General features: G+C 36.9%; 2 protein-coding genes across 2 annotated transcripts in view; one reads left to right on the top strand and one right to left on the bottom strand.

The window, feature by feature from the left end:
* LOC144444310 (putative sodium-dependent transporter YhdH) overlaps nt 1-921 on the top strand; it is a 10,973-nt gene extending 10,052 nt beyond the window's left edge. The window contains exons 11-12 of the mRNA XM_078133724.1: nt 1-23; nt 733-921. The exon at nt 1-23 is cut by the window's left edge and continues 98 nt beyond it. Coding sequence (XP_077989850.1) covers nt 1-23; nt 733-921 — 212 coding nt within the window. The remainder of the gene's footprint in view (nt 24-732) is intronic.
* A 3,898-nt stretch (nt 922-4,819) lies between these two features.
* On the bottom strand, nt 4,820-20,389 carry LOC144444309 (putative sodium-dependent transporter HI_0736). The gene is made up of 12 exons (XM_078133723.1): nt 20,336-20,389; nt 16,995-17,157; nt 16,322-16,505; nt 15,596-15,710; nt 14,305-14,523; nt 10,292-10,434; nt 9,317-9,445; nt 8,418-8,554; nt 7,902-7,993; nt 7,028-7,179; nt 6,015-6,138; nt 4,820-5,269 (listed from the first exon to the last, which is right to left on the bottom strand). The coding sequence occupies exons 1-12, from the start codon at nt 20,387-20,389 to the stop codon at nt 5,096-5,098; spliced, it is 1,686 nt and encodes a 561-aa protein (XP_077989849.1). The 3' UTR covers nt 4,820-5,095.
* Between the last annotated feature and the right edge of the window lie 469 nt (nt 20,390-20,858).

Genomic DNA, 20,858 nt, shown 5'->3' with positions numbered 1-20,858 from the left:
CCCTTATGTCATGCTTAGTACAGGTATGTCATTTACGGTCTCGTTTTGACTCCTGTCAAAGGAAACATAAAAAACACAAGGATTTCGTCCTTAAGCTTGTCTATGCATCAAATTACAACCATCGATCGCAGCCATTATCTGGCTATGTATCTGATCAGAATGTCTTTTTATTAGTGATGGATAACTAAACCTGGCTCTGAAGTTGCCAACAAGTCTTCTTATCACATCGTCACACCTGTCTGATATACATTGATACACAATAACCACAGGCTCACATCAAGTAAAGAAATCTCTTATTATACATGGATGCTGAATTCGACTTCGACTGTCATTGTTACTTTAATATAGTGTACCATACAGTTGTACATCTTGCACATCTCCAAAATGCATGGGGGGGGGGGGGGCTTTCCGTACAATTCTACTGCACATTATAGAAATCTCTGTGTAGCATTAGGCGGGGATGGGGGGTACTTTGTTCTCATGCTCATTTGGGGGGGGGGGGGGAATTGAAACCGTAAAGAGAGGGGGGCTGCGAACAAAAAAAATGACCAAATAATTTCTCCCCAGTCCCCCTGTCGTAAATTCTGACCACAACCTAATGTTTCGTATCAAAAACATAGTGTCATGATTTATGATTGTGTAATAAAAACCAACCCAATAATTTCCAATCTCTAGAACTAGATAGTTTTTACCTTTTAAATGCATGTGAACATTTCTGTTTTGTTTCGGCAGTGGTTGTTGACTTTATTGATATTGAACCTCGCTAATGTTCTTTATGTATACTGGTACCTACCTCGGAATATACCTTACGAAGACCTTGATCTAGTCAACACAAGAGTCGACGGAACGGTGGCAATGCACAACGACAGAGTCTTTTTTGTAGATTTGCCTAACGATAATGGCGAGGAAACCATTCAGTGAAAGGTCGATGACCCCTAATATACACGCAAACACGTATGTGGACGTCCGATATGCGTCGCACGCAGCGTGCGTAAGTACACACATATCTACACACGCAATGCATAATTACACAGACTCTGAATGCCCATAAACAAGCACATGCATACAGTATACATACACCCCGCCACACACACACTCGCACACGTACATTTGTGTACACAGATAGACACTCCGTGACACTGGTCGAGTATCTAAACACCCAAATACCAATAAAACACTTCTACATATTATGAAAAGAACCAAATATATAATGCCCTAAAAAGTGTACATGATTTGTCAGGACATGCAGACAACCGTTAGCAATGGAATTGTCTATCAATATTTTCAAAAATGAGTTATTTAAATTTTGTCACTTTTCCGGCCAGGACCATTAAACATATGGATGGGGGGGGGGCGATTGTATTTTCTAAGTGATAAGACAAGTACTTGACAACTTATATTACTATGTACTCAAATGTTCACGTTATGTTATTTTATTATTTTTATACCGTTTCTTGCCTTAAGACTTTGTATGCCAAGAGATGATAGTTACTCAATTTACAAATGAAATATATTTCAAATAAAGTTTATTGTCAATAAATATGTGCACAATGTATTTGAAAGATTGGGTTTTTTGGTCGTGTATTTTGAGTCGTCCCCTGTGTCGATCGAGATGTAAGTGATGCAGCGCCATCAACGGGCATGTATACCATTCCTTTGTCTTTGATCTGTGCAATCCTTTAATATTTACTCGAGTTATTACCTGTGCCTAATTATCTGTTTCGTCTGTTTCTTTGTGTATTTATTTGTGTGCATGTGTACAAGTTTACTTCCTAGGATATCGCCTACAACGTAGACTGTACGGCGTGTCGCTCCGCCCTTACCGGCCTACTCTATGATCATTAAAGTGGTGACAGGCGTGATGTGTGGGGCCGGGGACGAGGGTGTCCTGTCACGGCGTACCTTACCGACTATGTTAGACTAACCTTTGTGAAAGATCGTGTATTAAACTAAGAATAATCGATTCGATTTTTTAGAGATCCAATTCCGGATGAGGACTTCAGTGAATATTTAACAGAAATAATGGAATTATTAGCAATAGTCACAGCCCTCCAATCCATTGTCAGTTCCATGAACTGGTATTCGTGCCGTCATTTCTACGGCAGTACGTACTTGCTTTTTATTGTATGGGAAAAAGCCAAAGTTCTTCAGGTGAGAACACGCCTGAACAAATCAGTCAAGGTTTTAGAGTCTAAAAATATAAAAATGGGGAAAAAGACTTCATACCCAAAAAAATGAAAAAGATAAATTTATGATACCTCAAAGGTGCCAGCAAAAAAGAATGTTTAAATCTAAAATATACAAATAATCATTGATATCGTCTCATTGTTTCCAATCTTTAGATTTCAAAATTCTCTGCTACTACTTCCACTCCTGTCTGTCTGTATGTCTGGATCTCTATTTCTCTGTGTTTCTTCCCCCCCCCCTCTCCCGACGGGTTGTCAGTATTCCATCTTCCTGCATTGATATGTACCCCTACCATAAATACATGATCGTATCCGTATGCTCACAATACGGTAGCCTGTAAGTGTCATGCAAACTTTAGTATCTAGAACCAAACTTTTCTCTCCAAGCGCAAACGTCTTATACTTTGAACCAAAATCCCATTTTCAAATTACACAACGTCAGATTAATCTTCCCAAAACATTGCACACTTACAATAGATAGTCACAGTGTAGTCGCCATTCCTTTGCAAATGTGAGTTGACAGTCTCAGACATATTTATTAAATTGTTTCAAAAGGATGACTTGTATAGCCAATTACAATACAATACAATATATGTGCTTCGCACTAATCGGAGTACGTACCGTTATGTTGCAACTACAGTATTATTCGACATTTAAGCATACATCATCATTGTATACTTTACTTTTGGAAATTTTGAATTTCCTTAAAATAATCTAGTAGAATATATTATTTAAAGGATCTGTGCTTCCGATAACCTAACCCATTCTAGTTTAAGCCATCGACCCTAAGCACTCCTTCATGCACATCTGTTTTCTTTCCCAGTCTCACGCCTCTACATATTTCATCAAAGTGTCGCAGAAGGGGTTTTCTGACCAACAATTCCTTTGTTTTGGGTCAAAGCAATATTTTTTTTCAAAAACAAAAACATTAAAGAGATAGAATGAAATAAAAATAAAATCCCGATCTCCCTATCTTATTTTCTGAGGCCATGTTGTCGGAAACACAATTTTTTTTTTAAACATGTTGCACTTGGATAACTGTTGAACGCTGAAGTGCAAAAAAGTATCAGGTAATCAACGATAAAAATCCCCAATATTCTCAAAAAAAAAAATCTTTTATTGTTCTTAAGTGGATAGATGAATTGAAAATATTTTGATGAACTGGTAAATCATTTTATGTAAATACTACAGATGATTTAAAAACTTGGTAATATATTTCTTTATTATACATTTTAAAGTGTAAATTATCTACGTTTAAACGACCACTCGCTCTTCTTTTTGTCAGTCAAACAACCCCAAGGTTGCCATTTCCATTAGAACTCGTAAAGGCAGAACGGAAGGCGGTGAAACTGACTCCTCTGCCCAGGGAAAGACAGATCTGCCGATTGCAGTCAAATTCTTAGTGGACGTATTTACGTGCTTTAATGTATCATTGATTGCACATACTGGCTCTATTGAATTCAACCGTTATATTTTCTTCCACTACAAAAAATAAAAATTTGTAAATCTAGCAGGAAGAACTTTGAAAGAATATAACTTCGCTCACATCAAAATTGATTACCTAGAAAGAGAAATAGCACAGAAAACAAATGCGAAATAAAGTACATTGTTTCCTATCTATATACCTATGTACCTTATATGCAAATTACATGTATCTACCTCATCGATCAATCAAATTGTCACTGCATCTGTTATATACTTTTTTCATCTCTAAGAAACTTGACTGTATACATAATGTAATCATAAACCCGGGTCGACCAAACAATTTTCCAACTTTACGGCCAACGAAAATATGGAATTGACAAAATTTTGCATTAGGGAAATGTTGAGATATTATGATAGATGTGGTGTCACTTCTCGATCAGTAAATGTTAGCGTACATTCGATACAATACTACTGTGGATTCCGAGCTTTGGGCTTACTAAGATGGACACATAGTAAACCTGTTGTGCGAGATGTTGTAGATTACACAAGTGGCTGATAGCGGTGACTTTGTTGTGTTGATTAATCTTCCTGTCATCACAATATCACTAGTATTGGAAGTGCCCCCATCCCCCCCAAAACATGTCCACTGCAAGCTACACCGTGGAAGTCACCAGATACGCTACACCACTATAAGTACAATTAAACCAACCCATTCAAAAGCTTACATCAACATATCGCAACAATAATTTTAGTTTGTGTTTATCTTAGACAAAAGCTCGGTTTCCACCGTCGTAGTATAACCTAGAAAAGTCTTTAATACCGCATTCCTTCCGATTGGGCTTTTGGTCGACGTGGTAGATAACACAATTGAAACACTGAGCTGATATTAAGGTATTTGTTTATGTGGCGTTTTCATTAAAGGGGCATAAACTGAGTATACATATTTTGATATTTTGATTGGTAATTTTTGCAGCATATATGTAAACCACCCCAAGTAAAAAAAAACTTTCAAAATATCAGCTTATGCATCTTAGGTATAGAAAGTAAAATATAAGAATGTTAGTTGTGCACACAGGAAATACAGCATCGGCATAAACATTACTCTATTACAGTAGAGAAATTCGGTTTTAAAACTCGCATGATACTCTTTCATTGCCCCCCCACCCCCCACCCCCCACCCCCCTCTACACAGCTAAAATTTATCAGGTCTGAAAATGGGCTGTGTCAGGCCTGGTACAGGTATGACCAACAGGGCCTGTGCGGTATACGGATTGAGACCTGTGGCAGGCCTAATGGGTCATGGTTGTGACAGGTCTGATCTGACAGGCCTGTGGCAGACCTGCTGCATGCATATAGATTTTTTAAAGTTGTGTAGCACTATAGTTAATACATGTAGTACTATTTCAGGTGGAAATCACTAAGTATCACAGACGATGTACAGGTACTGATACATATATCCAGAGGATTACATTATCAATCCGATGTTAGTGTTTGGTTTCTTCGAAATCTGCTACTTCGACATATTTATCGGATTTTGTTATTTCTCCATTCTGCTGCTGTTCAGGTAAATCTAGATTCTCATACGGCACCTTCCGAGGTAGATAGCAGAACACGTATATCACGTTGATAATATTCAATATAAGTAATACACATAGCCACTGTTGACGAGAAAAAAATATTCAAAAGAGTTAGAAATCAAACATGTAACATGGTAAATTTGAATAATAGTGAACGTGAAAGCCGCCATTTTGAATGTTGAATTATGGGAATTGCATGATCGTTTCATTGATAAACTCAGCTTCGTCTGATTATTCTTTCTCTCGTAACCATAGCATTACATCTATTTATTACTTGTTTGATGGTTTATTTCGTAGTTGTTGTTTCTGCCTTTATTTTATCAGGAAAGGTGTATTCTCTGATTTATTCACTCATTCCTTCTTACACATTTATTTATTTATTTACTATATCATATTTATTACATATCAATATATTCATTCATTTATTCATTCATTCATTCATTCATTCCCTCACTCATTCATTCCCTCACTCATCCATGCACTCATCAGTGCATTGATTGATATATGCACCCGTTCATACATTCATTCATTCATATATTGATTCATTCACCAATTCATTCGTTTTTACATTCATTCATTCATTCACTCACCAAGCCCATTCATTCATTCATTTTCATTCATTCATTCATTCATTCATTCATTCATTCGTTCGTTCGTTCGTTTGTTTATTGATTCATTCATTCATCATCTCAAAGATCAAAAAACTATAATAATCTGTATTGGTCTTTTAGTCGATGGGTTAGATGAAATTGATAAACATCTCATGTACGATCATATGACTTAATAATATGCATATTAAACCTTGATAGATATAGAGAGTATATACCTGAACTAAACATGTCATAAGTGACTCTTCTGAAAGTACTCTGTACCAGTCGTCTTGGTGGTCCACTATTTCATTGACAGCAAACCATATAAGTAGAATACATGCTTCAATAGGTGCTACAAACCTGAGATAAAAGAACAGTCGTCATAATATAGATTAATAGCTCCAATTAAGAGTGCAAAAACACTTGTCTGGCAGAGGTATGGCAAACCTTGCCCACAAGAAATGTTTGACCCTATGCAAGAACCTGGGATTGAATAGTGGGCCTTTCAATTGCAAAGTCCAATATTAAATATTGAGTGTAGGTCAAGGTCGTGAACACGCATAGAAGAATTCATTCAGGGAGATGTTCCACTTCATAATGAACAAGGGGCGGTGTTCACTCTCTGAATAATATTCAATTGAAATTCCCTTTACTGATGTGGGTATAACTGATGATGCAAACCAGCAAGAAGCAATAACAACTTCTCTTGGTGCACCAACATTGAATTTAAAAGCACTGCACTGAGGACACACCTAGCTACATCTCATAATCATTCATGGTGATTTTGTAACGACGCTGAAGCTAAGACAATTTTTTTTTGAATGGGAGAAATTAACCTAAAATTAAAATACGCCATATTCTCATTATTCAGTTTGCTTTCCTTTTCTAATCGATTGCCACAAGAGAGTTGGGTGTCTCAGAGTAAGAAACACATGATCAGAGCTACTACAACCACATGGCATTATATGACGTAGTCAAAAGAATGTGGCGAAAACAATTCTGAGGGTTTTTAAACTTACTTCATCAGCAGATTGCTCCAAATTTTTTGAAAATGCAACCAACTTTTGGAGTTAGACATTGAGAAATTACAAAAAAAATTTCAAAGGGAACACTATGTGACTCAATTATCATGGTCCTGGATGTCTAAACAATTATTCATGACAGCGCTCCTAATGGCCAAACTATGCAATCTTTTGTCTTTCTGATAACTGGAATATCATGAATAATTTAATTCTGTATTGTAACTTACTTGACTATCCATTCCCATAGTTTAGGTAGATACCAGTCACTTATACTGTAGTCGTTGATTAGTTGTGCTCGGAATGTTGTTGTACCATATCGTATTACCAAATACTGGAATATCGTACCCGATATAATCAATGCAAAACCCCATACGAAATCCTGGTGACAAAATCGAAAATTCGTCAGTATCATGATGATATGTCAAATGAGGGGTGACTTCTAAAAGTCATCGTTGAGGGCATGCTTTAGTAAGGGGTAAGGCAGCGCCCTCAACGTCGCATATTTCAATGTAAAGAGAGGTAGGACATGTTTGTCTTGATATTGTGAATTGCCTAGTTTGTGTTCCAGTTCATTACGTTGTGAGATTTATCAAATCAAACAAGATCAACCATTCAAATGTCACCTTTCGATCACACGGTCACGTATTATTCTTATGTTGCCGTTTTTTCAAGAAAATATCATACGAATCCTGCCGCTACAAATGTATCAATCTGTATACTTAGTCTATGTATTATAACACACAAGGGTAAACATAAATCGAGATGTCCTGTGAAATCTTAACGGTTACTGGCCATTCAATAAAAAATATCCAGACAAGCATAGAAGCAACTCTCATCATACCCCATACCCTATAAGTATAACTCATCAACACACAGCAGCGTTAAAATTCATCTCCGAAACACCAGGTTGAGTTGAGTTATAGAGTAGAGCGCCACCAGTGGTGAAATAAAGAACTATCACTCAACGAAATTGAATGTGGAAATTTGAAATCATCATCGTAGTTTACAATTTCAGTAAAATGCGAATTAGGGAGTAACTTCGAAATTCTTCTAAAAGTAAATTTGATAAAAATGTTTGTAAAATGAAAAGTTTCGGCCTACCTGGTTTACGAGGAAGCCCATATTAGTAGCTGAAATACACCCAAATCCAAACACAAAAATACCAACAAACAGGACACTTAATTTACGGTTGACTGTAAACGAAAATCGCAATATTTTCCTGGTTAAGACTCTGATTAGTATTCATCACCCTGTTTCCATGACGACGTGAAGCAGTGTCAGTAAGACGTTTACTGAGCAAAACAATATTATGAAGCAATATTTGCAAGATATTTGTTGAGTCAAACGCTTTTCTGTTCCAAATAAACTGGCTACAATTGTAATTTGTATGACATGAGCATAATCAGATAGTAACACATGACGTCACAATCATGCTAAATCAATACAAATTTGTCATTTTCTTTCACATTCTATTCAAATTTGGCTTCAGTTATTGACAGTCATATTGGTGTCAAAAATACACAATGTATACTAACAACGTAAAAGATACAAGCTTAATATGGAGATATTATTCAAATTTTACTTGGTGTAAGCACGTTATCACAGTGGCAAACATACCTCCGAAATCCATCATGGTTTTTGTTACGAGTTCAACGTTGGCCACCATTGAACTCAAACCTGCGAACGACAGCGACAGAAAGAATAAGACCGCCAAAACTCTGCCCACATCCATAGTGGAGTAAAGAATTGGTACCCTTAGAAACAAAAACAAACAGATCCAGTTAAACATCATTTATGGGTCATGTTGGTGAGCTTTGTACATAGTAAATCAGAGACAACAAACAAATACAATAAAAAAAAACACAGAAAATCTTAGAGCATTGAACATAGCTTCTGAAACTGCTCACCATCATGAACATTTTGAATTCGACGACTATGGCGTTCAACTTACTTTGTAAGGCTTGTTTTTTATGGATTTATTTATGATGTATTGATAAATTTGAATACAATACGCAGAAATATATACATTAATTCTACCGATTTCTTAGCGAAAATCTGAAATCACTTCCACATACTAACTGTCTTGTGTTAGATCGTAAATTATTAAAAATAGAAATAAGTCGCTTGGCGAGTTAATGAAACCATGAGATTCATGGGGGTGGGCGTGGGGGATACCGAAAACACTGTTATTGATGTCTTCAATTTATCACGTTCACACCAATTTAATCGACTAGCCACTGATGGAGCAGTGAAGCAAAGAGCGCCTCCTCAGTTTGCGCGTGACATACAATATGTGCTGTTCATCTATCCAAAGGTATAGGAGTGCCAATGAAAATCGGACGTCGTAAATTCTCGCAAGATTTTGTCAAATGGACATGCTGGCCGAATTATTGGAAAAATAAAACTGTTGTTCTACTTTCATCCTCAAGTTCACCTAATATTAGAAGTCATGCACTGATTTCACTTGCCCGGAAATGTGTTTTTATATCATGTTATAATAGCTTGCTGTCTCTTACCATATAAATGTTAGACCAGTATTAGCTTCACCACTGTCTTTAAGTAGTTCTACGATTTCAGATTGATTAGCTCCACGTTGTGTCTGTACTGCAAAGACGGTGGCAAACGTCATCATGCCGCATATTAAGCTAGCAGAGACAAGTAAATAATACGATGAGTTTATAGGTAATGGAGTGTTTTATTCAGTGGGTGATGAGCAGTATGACACAGTGATGCAATATCATAGGACAACATGACACGACACATAACTGTAATATGTGAAAACAGAATAAAGCTCAAAGGCAGTCATACCACAACACATATAATTACATACTAGGAAAGTAAAGTAATCCAAATGCACACTTGGAAAATAGCAAAACTCATGGTAAACAAGATGTAACAACATTACATAACACAGACAACGCTAGATCACAATCGATCAAACACACACACATACACGCGCACACACACACACACACACATGCACCACACATGCGCGCGTGCACAGACACCCATCCCATCCACACACACAGACACATACACCCCTCACACACAGACACCCCCACACAGACATATACACACACACAATCTCCTCATAAATGCTGCTGCGTGCATTGAGCATATATATTTCGAACTTGAAAATTAGTTTACGTAAACTTTTTCAAATAAAAATGTGTAAAATGCATATATTTCAAACTTTAAAATCGTTTTCCGCAAACCCATCACCTGTAAAAATGCGCGTTTTTCAAGTTTTCATCTATCGTGTTTTATATGCAAGAGTTTTCTTTAGCTTTTTGTTTTATAAGCAGCAAACATGAAAAATGAGAAGGTTAGTTGCTTAATTATAATATTGCATATTTTACTCTTTTATCAAAATGTAGAAAGTCAAAGCTTGCTAACTGTCCACATTCTTCTTTCTCGTTGCACTTAAGCCACAGAATTACACATGTACAAAAGCAGTGAAAGGTGAAAGGTAAAAGGTTACAGGTCACTACCTCACAATATTATTGCAAGCAGGAATAATTAAGCTGAATCGCACGATCCCATTGGACGCTGTCATGTATCCCGCATAGGCCACAAACAACCCCATTCCTGCCCCGGTATCCCAGGCATTCTGGGAGGCTGCATCGATCCACATCTGAGGGTTGGCCATTACACCTGAAATTTGATGAGTCACGTCTCAGGTTCATTATTGCCTTCAATGTAAATTCCACCCACAGGTGCTTGTCAATCATTTGATGAAAGACATATTATGAAGGAGATGTAACGACACAAATACACGTACAACTATAAGTGAGCTAACTACGGACACATGTTTATTGGGATTCTATGCCTGGTACGAGGCTGTCAACATGTGTTGTGTAGTCATCACTGTCAGTAAACAATATCTTTTCAATGGAACGATCATAAACAGCAGAATGACCGCAAAGTTCATGACAAAACCGGACTGCACCACAATTCTGAAGTTTTGTAACCATGGGGAAATGTCTGCCTGACTAGCATGAGCTGTGGTGTGCGCCTGTCTACATCGCTTCTCACTAACCGCTTGTGATATTATCAAGTCAAGTCAACCCAGTAATTTATCCACGCCCTCAATGACTATTATCAGCATTCCAGTTTATGGAAGTTTACATAATCCTAGCCTTTATGTAAACTATGTCGATGTAAACTCTTGTGTTCATCTGAGTACCGAGTGTCGTGCACATTCACATAATGACTTCATTTGAATATATAGTCAAATAGTGTGGCGTAGCGTTATCACTCCCTCTTGTGACCAATTAGTTTGAGCGCTTATTTCAATCATTACTAGTACTATCACAAGCGATTTGGCATGAAGCAAAGTCTACTGCCTGCCTACCTGCATGTCTTTCTGTCTGTCTGTCTGTCTGTCTGTCTGTCTGTCTGTCTGTCTGTCTGGCTGTCTGTCTGTCTGTCTGTCTGTCTGTCTGTCTGTCTGTCTGTCTGTACGTACGTATGTTTGTGTCTGTCTCTGTATATATGTATGTATGTATGTATGTATGTATGTATGTATGTATGTATGTATGTATGTATGTATGTATGTATGTGTGCATGTATCACATTGCAATCACTATCCTACCAGGTCCCCAATTATACAGCTGGGCAGACTGGAGCCCAATTTAGCTTGGTTCAAATTCTGCCAATGTACTTTTGTTATTCAGAAACAAAACTACGGCAGCCGAAAGGCGCGAACCGACAACTTGTGGAACCTAACTACATACATCCGACAATCACATGACCCGCCCCCACGTGTTATGTTACGAGTACATACTGTATGTTTGTAATCACATATTACTCTTGTTTGTCGATTATTGTTACTTCAATGCTCAGAGGATAGCAAATGCCCCAATATTCATATTCATATTCATGTCACAAGCAAAATGTCTAACTCTAGATCCCTGGACCTTCCATTTGCATATAGAAGAAAATGGCAAAGAATGCGACTCTCCAAATGCTCCTATGCACTTCTTTGGTAATTTACACGCATGTGCAATTCACTGCAGGATAAGGGTAGAAAGTCGTGTTGTATTTACAGAACAATATGTTTTGGGAACATAGTGGAACTTCACGTACGTTGTTAACACATTTTTTGTTATTTGATAAATCAGTCAGTACACAAGCAAATAAAATAAGATAAAAAACATTATTATGCAAGAAGATGTGAATACGTTATCATAAACTTACATAACTTATTCTAGGCTTACCTAATCAATAAGACTAGGCTTATAAGATTAATACTATAATTGCAATTAGTGGAAAAATTAGTGTCTTTATTAGGAAGGTATTAGTATTAGTAAAAGTATTATAACAATCTGTCAATTATAGAAATTACAAAGTCAGAGAAGAGAAAACCTTACATGTACACGAGAACAAAATAATGTGAAATTCGATACAAAATTTTTAGTTTCATTTACTGCAAAAATTCCATACTTGATATACATTTCCCGCGCACAATTTGTGAACAAACGCAACGCATAGCGCCAATAGCGTTGAAGCACAACTTTACAGTTTTTAAAAAATGTTTTCTATCCACATGCTGTCAATGCTAGGTAGAGGTGTTCATTTGCCGAATGTTTATCTGGTTACCTATCTAGGCCCAAATGAATCCCCATTAACTGTTAGCCCAATCTGCTCAGTAGTTTTGAAATTAAAGATCTTTGACCAAAATTCACATTTTTAGAACTAATTTGCATATCACTGATGGGATCATCGTGTCGTAATCAACACCCCTAAGAACGTTCCCACCAAATTTCAGGCCAATCTGCTCAGCAGTTTTGGAGTTTAAATCTTTTGACGAAAAATCACGTTTATTAACCTAAAACGCACATCTCTGATGCGATCTCTTTGATTTGAACAATTTTCCATCTACACACCCTAAGTAATGTCCCCACCAAATACAAGCAATCGGCCTTGCGGTTTTTGACTTTAAGTCGTTTACAAGCACACACACACACACACACACACACACACACACACGCACACACACACACACACACACACACACATACACACACACATTTCACCATGCCTAAAACACTACTGAACCTCAGTTTAGTTGTTCTAAAAAAAAGGGGGGGCATCGTTGATACCCGTCACAAAAGTAGCTCCCGTCTAGATCCGAATGGAATTTACCTTACTATATTATTAGCCATTGGTATAAGCAAGGATAATTTGACGATCCCGGTACGTCGACTCATATAGACGGAATAGCCTACGAATAAACCTGCTCCAGCCCCTGTGTCAAATGCATTTTGGCTCGCGGCATCTACCCACGTTCTAGGCTTGCCAAACTCACCTGCAAGTTTAATATCATATCGTGTATGCAGTGGTATGTCATGGTGCGTAAATAGTATAGTCAGAAGAGTGTTTGTATCTATTTGATGTACTATTGCTAGTTTAAGTTTTCATATAATAATGGGTATGTTTGATAGTACGATTTAGTTGAATCACCCCGACAGAATAATTGCAATGAATTTTTTCATCGAACTGGCGGGCGCCCTTCGATGTGATGACTTCCACTGATAACGTCATCTATGTAAATATTAAAAAGAAAATCAATAAAATTGAGTTTCTGGCTGGTGGGGAAAATGGCAAAATTAAAGCAATGTATGATACCGGCAAATTCAACTCGAAGTGTACATGAAATAGTGAAAAGAGGCATCTATTTCCTTCAACAAGAACGTGTTGACCGAACACTTTCCGCGCTAAGACTCTTTCTGAAAAAATATTCATTTTGTAGTAACCATAAACAAATTACAGCGACTTTCTCAATACCATGCAGCTTTTAATGAGACACCCACGCAGAAACTAATAAGAAACTGGACATGCTACACTTTAAGATAGCAAGATTGAATGAGTACAGTTTCTTGTTATATTTTGTCTCTGAGTCAGTGGAATAAACTACACATGCGCATGCCACCATAAAGACATCAAATGAACACCGCAAATGACATTTCAGGCGCCGTTCATCGGATGTCTGATACTACGAAAAAACATTGGTGCCCGAATGTCTGCATGGAGTTGCAATACATTTAAATGGTTTATTTCATTTAGACTAAATGTAGCAAAAAATGCGATCTTGTTTTTGAAGCGTGGCGTATGCACTTTCTTGTTGCTTTCTGCGTGGTTGTACCAAATAGAAAAGCTGTGCGATATTGTGAAATTAACTGTACTTTGGAACACAAAGTGAACCAACAGACGATAGTGAATACCTATATATTGTAACAACTATGAGATATCCCACTGCTGCCTCCAATGTAACACATTCAACCGTTACCACCATTTTAAAAAAAATGTAACATGGCAAAATCACGAAATATCGACCCTTCGCCATTACTGTAACCATAGACCCTCCGGAGGATCTATGCTGTAACAGAATACACAAATACAAATTTGCAACTGTATTATCCGAAGAAACGTCATCTATAATAATACAGAAATTTGTACATAGAACTACTAGTAGGCACTTTTTATTGTACTGTAACATCACATTAACATGATACTCACTCCAATCAGGTGAAAACAGGTACTTTATACCAGTGCCAGCATACTCCAACGTCAGGGACCAGATGAAGGTGATAAGAATCAGTACCAAAAATATGGGTACAATAATACTGTTCACTAACTCGATACTTTTTACTCCCCATAGCACAGCCGTGCCAGACAACAAAGCTGCCATTCCATGCGTAAGTAACGGCCAATAACTTTCCTGTGGAAAAATGAAATGTTCACATTGAATCAATTCTTTTTTCTTTTCTTTTTTTTTTCTTTTTTTGAATCAATACTTAGTTTTCTCTGTATAAGAAACTCGAATGTGCATTGGTATATTGTCAGTCTAACTGACACATAAGATTATAGCTGAGAAATTTGATAAGAAATATTTTCACCTAGATAAGAAGATTTGTGATGACTGGAAGAAGACAGGGTGTCTATCGCCGTACATGTATGTATCAGAAAACGAAAACGATATATGATAGCAGATGGCTCACAGTTTTAAAGCTGTTAGTCATTCTTTAGCTAAGTTGATAAGCTGGCCAGGCTGTGTATGCAACCGTATAAGAACATCGACTGGCGCGACACAAATCTTACGACATTGTATCGTCTAGCTAGCACTACAAATATTGCTGTATATATAACCGTTTTCACGTTCGTGTTCATTATCTCTAACACAACGACGCATGTGCAGAAACCAATAAGTAACTCTACATTCTAGTACAAGATCGCAATGTATTGCTACATTTTGTCTGAACGAAATAAACTATGTAAATGTACTGCAACTAGACACAGACACGCGGGCGCCAATGTTTTGTCGTCTGCATGATGCTCGACACTTTTGTTCACTTCATTTAGACAAAATGTAGCAAGAAACTGTATTCATTCATTCTATATCTTTCAATGTAGCATATGCAATTTTTTATTGGTTTCTGCGTAGTTGTATATCTAACAGAGCCAGTAAATAGCATTTTGAAAAAAGCTGTACAATTGTTACATTTTAATTCGTTGAAATTGTAAGTATACGTTGTTATATTATAATATAAATTAGCGATAATGTTAGCTCAGTTCACGCTGAGAAATTGTAGAAATGAGATATTTTGATGAGCCAGACAACAATTTAGTCCATGTCAACTAGTATTCATTGTAAAATTGAGAGAAATTTATTTATAAACATAGTTTTAACCACCAAAACTAGCTTCTAAGTCACATAAATGCTGCTCAATTAAAGGCAGACCACATTAGTTTAAGATTTATATCTATGTTTCTAAAGATGGCATGCAACATACCTTTGTGAATTCGTCAAATATTGCAGTACTGTTCATTTCATTTGTTGGTAAGGGGTTTGCAATGGTGTAGAAGACGTAGTAGAAACACCAGCCTAGAACTACTGAATAGTAACACCTGCAATAGAAAATTAATTCGTTCAATATATTATTCTGAGTCCAGGAATATGTCATGAATGAGGTATATATTGACTTCTCCTTGCTTATGATGCGTGTATGTATGTATGTATGTATGTATGTATGTATGTATGTATGTATGTATGTCCATGTATGTATGTATGTATGTATGTATGTATGTATGTATGTATGTATGTATGTATGTATGTGTGTGTGTGTGTGTGTGAGTCTTGGTGTAACTATGTGTATGTGTCTCTGTGTTTGTGTTTTAAGTGTGTGTATGTGTATGTCTGTATGTCTGTTTTTGTTTGTTTGTCTGTCTGTCTGTCTGTCTGTCTGTCTGTGTGTGTGTGTGTGTGTGTGTGTGTTAAATAACACTTTCTCACTCTGCGCTCAAAGCGTTTTACAATAATTATCCCTCACACGATCCTATTGTCCTAGACTTCGAACTTTTCTTCTAAAAATAAGCTATATTCATAACACAGCTGTGACTGTTCTGTTTCTGTTTCCTAATTGCAGCTGTTGAGAAGTTGTGTGGAATTTGAAATGGAAAGTCGTTCATTTCACCCAAGGCTTGTTAAACCACAATAAAACTACAAGTATACAACTTACGTAATTCCAAGATCGACGATAAGTATCCATCCACCACACCACATATTCCTGGGACCAATCAACTGTTTATAAACTTGAACTGGTGATTTCTTGATGTATCTTCCTACAGCATACTCTATCACCAACATAGGTATAGACCATAGGAATAGAAATATAATCCACGCTATCAGAAACTGTAATGCCCCTGTAATGAAAATGATGGAAAGCTGTCACTGTGTTATTGTTGTTCTATATGTTGTAAGAAGGACCTTGGTGTAAACAGTGAGTGAGTGAGTGAGTGAGTGAGTGAGTGAGTGAGTGAGTGAGTGAGTGAGTGAGTGAGTGAGTGAGTGAGTGAGTGAGTGAGTGAGTTAGACCATTAACATCCTCTCACTGACTGACCGACTGACTGACTGACTGACTGACTGATTGACTGTCTATCTGTCTGTCTGTCTGACTCACTCACTCACTCACTCACTCACTCACTCACTCAATTACTCACTCACCCACGCAAACCCATCCATCCATCAAACCACCCAAAGAACCAACACCCATCCAACCACTAAACCACCCACCCACTCACTCACTCACTCACTCATTCACTCACTCACTCACTCACTCACTCACTCACTCACTCACTCACTCACTCACTCACACGGTGGTTGATCTGTACAACAACGATCTGTATACATACCATTTTCTCCGCTGTTGTTAGCTGCTATTCTGGGAAATCTCCATATATTGCCTGTCCCGACCATACACCCAACACATGATAGTATCATACCAATCTTGTATTTAAATGTCCCCTGGGGAGTTTCTTCATCCAACGCATCTTCTCTTGTACTATTTTTATCTTCCTACAAAACATTCAACAAAACAAAGTTTCCACAAATTACACTGATGATCTCTGATTGAACCCACAGTCTGTGTACTATCGGAAAAGACTCAATACACATGCGCAGCTACGTCACTGGTTTTCCGATGCTCCTGCGATAAGTCTAAACAATTAGAATTGCTATTCCGCTTTTCATGGTATTTCTTCGATATTATTCAAATTACGATTTTCTTCAAAAAAGGCCAGAAAATAGTCATGATATAAATTTATTCTAAATAAGGCGGGATATTGTTGTCTTATTTGCAAGCAGATTCGAATGGCTTTGTAGTCGATAAGGTGTAGAAACGCCTTCTTTTAAATTTGACATATTCGTTTGTTGTATATACATGTAATAGCATCCTGTTTGTCAGCAGTCTGGCGGCCACTCTCTGACAGTGCCTGTGCACGTTCATTCAGTTTTCAAATTGATAGTTAAGGTGATGCCCATCACCTTTGCAAGCATATTTAGCACTATATCGGGCACAGGTTCCCAGAGTGTTTTTTCCTGAATCTAAGTGTTTATCTCTGGTTTGGACGACTCTATGCATTATGTACGTTTTGCAGTACTGAAGCCTGTAATTTCTGTTCATAATCAGACCAACTATGTATGCACGTCGTATATCAAGTATCTTGCTTTTACCTTTAGCAATAAACTAGTAGTGCGCAAATACGGTCAGCCCTTGAGCACTGCTTTCCCCAATACTGTGGAAGTGTTTAATAGTGCTTGACTGTAGCGTATTCGCATTTGGTTGTGAAGAGACAGGTTTTGTAACTACTAGACTCGTGCTCGCCTCGTAGTGACAAGGCCCCCTTACGTTATTCATATGCTTCTCATTTTCTTATTCACATAAACAATAATACTTCTACAATAAGTCATACAGAATTCAGTTGGTAATACCTGCTTCCATGCATTACTAAAACCAGCCCTATAAAAATGTAATAAAAATCCAGCTAAAACGATTCTATACCGTACTGTAATTAGATGTGTTTGAATGTATAGACGTATTGTCGGCTACCATACGGACATAGATTGAATTCCATGTTGCCAAGGTTACCAGTTTGCTCAATTTGTTCGTTTGTAATTGTCAATTGTTACTTACTTTGAATTACAGAGAAACTCCAATTTTATTTGAATGGCATTGATGCAAACAGGTGTTCCTGTCGTGGCTAAAAATACTGTACCCATTCAAATGACATTTTCATTATTCTCCGCGGCTGTTGATATGCAAAATGTTTTAAATTATGATAGCAGTAATTATGTTGCTATTATTATCATCATCATCACTAATGAAACGAGAGTGATTTTAACTTAATTTTCGAAGCATTTTTCCCACTTTGTTGGGATATAAAAGCCAGTTTTACTGTAATGCCAGGGCACATAGACTATATATATATATATATATATATATATATATATATATATATATATATATATATATATATATATATATATATATATATATTATAGATAGATGGATAGACAGACAGACAGACAGACAGACAGACAGACAGAGACAGACAGACAGATAGATAGATAGATAGATAGATAGATAGATAGATAGATAGATAGATAGATAGATAGATAGATAGATAGATAGATAGATAGATAGATAGATAGATACTAGATAGATAGATAGATGTGTGATTTTAATTGTAACAGGACTTGTTACTGATGACGTAATGGCGATTTATCTCAGTTTATTAAAGGCCAAGGTTTCAATCCCAAGCATGTGTGTTATCAGTACAACCAGTAGCGACAGAAGGATTACATAGAACCTGTTTTTTTTTTTTTTTTACCAGAACTAACATTTAAAATGTATAGCTTTGTTATAGACTGGCACCAGTCTCTTGGGAGATTGTTTTGTCTCATAATGTTTTGAATTTGTTATTCATTCCAAATTTTAGGAAGGAAAATGTAGTCAATTTTTAAAAAAAATAATCAGACGAGAGGGTACTCAGACTAAGGTTATGCAAATTAGCCTTGTTACCCTCTCGTCGGATTGGCTAGAGTAATATGTGCACCTGTCTATCATTCTCTCTTTCCTCACTGCTTAGTAACCACATTTCAGGTCGATAACATCAAAGCGTTGGTGACTGACACCAGTCCCTTGGGAGGCTTCTAGTAACTGAATTTTTTTAATAGTCCTATTAGTCGACCAAATTTTCCATTCCAAAATTTAGAAGAATGAATAACAAATTCAAAACATTTAAAGATTAAGTGATAACATTTTCTTAAATCCCCCGAGGGAATGGTGCCAGTCTAGCTTTGTCAGACAATTTTTTTACACAACTAAAAGTTCAAACAAAATGGAAGCCGGAACTAGGCCTTTGTAAACGCAAGGCCGCACCACCAGCATAAATCCAGTGAGAATGTATTCTAAGATCGACACCATACTTTGTCCTCAGTACATTGTATTATACCAGTAACAATTTCAAGGCATTCATTATTTTGTGATGGTTTCCATGGATACGATTGTCGCATTGATGTATGTACAGCAGGTCTGTTTTAACGTGTAAACAAATGACGTTACTGTTTGACTTTTAATCTGAAAGGATGTCAGAACCGTAGTTATATTTAGTAGTCACTGGTAAATTGAAATATTTTGTTACTAGATAAATTGCACAAACGGAATAAAAAATACCTGAACATATTCCCTATAATCGAGATAGTTTTTTTTCTTCAAAATTTTACGTCCACTTCATTTTTGCAACTTACTCAATAAAGGGTTCAAATTTTATGGCAAAGCTAGAGAGAGGAGAGCCAACATGGGAGGGATGACATAAAGGGGGGGGGGGCGACACAAATGTCAAAATAGTCGAGACAAAAAATGAATAACGAAAAAAAAATATCGAAAAAAATTAATTGGAGTTCATGGTCGTCAGAGTCTGTTACATGCATGACTATAATCTGTGTTCCTACGTCACAAGGACGGAAAACGAAATTGACACGCAACAAATCATCCCATCTAGATGAAATTCATGAAATTAGCTATGTGTTAGAGTTGTACATGTCAAACCAAATACTCAGCACACGGAGTGAACAACCAGCTAAATTGATCGTTCACTCACGTCGATAATGTGTATTTTTTAAAAATATGAATTCACTAACTATTTCCGCGCCCTACATTCCATGGGGAATATAGAACAATTAAGGGTCTTACCTTTGCTGTAGCTAATGCCGTTAGCTCCGTCGCTGTTTTTACCCCGACACCCATATCTGGTGGTTTTGTTGTACACAGTTATTCCGTTGTGGGATTTGTCCTGCCTATAATTGCCGTGCAATGTTTTTTTTAAATATTTAACACAGCTTGCATTTTGTACTTGTAAGCTGTGCAAACGTACATGTAGCCATGTTTCGCTGTTAAGTGTTGTGAAATGTCAATTTTTCTCTTAGTTTCTCCAACTAGAATATAGTAACTTTGATGCTCATATCAGTTTAAAGTACAACAAAACTATTGTACGGACTGACTCGTACGCAGTTGGGACGTCGACACTAAAATCTTTCCGCAAGAATACATACAATTTCCCCTATTTTTTTCGAAAGTAACGCTAACACCGAAACTGAAAATTATGTTGCCATGTACACATTTGTGTATTTTTTACTACGTCATACAGCTGTTGAACTTTGACCTAAAAAAAACCTATTCATGTAACATATGTTTCGATGTAGGGACATTTCGATAT

This window comes from Glandiceps talaboti, chromosome 13 (genome assembly GCF_964340395.1).
Source record: "Glandiceps talaboti chromosome 13, keGlaTala1.1, whole genome shotgun sequence".
Taxonomy (NCBI): domain Eukaryota; kingdom Metazoa; phylum Hemichordata; class Enteropneusta; family Spengelidae; genus Glandiceps; species Glandiceps talaboti.
Note: the sequence above shows the minus strand (reverse complement) of the source record. Positions and strands in the feature narration are given on the sequence as shown.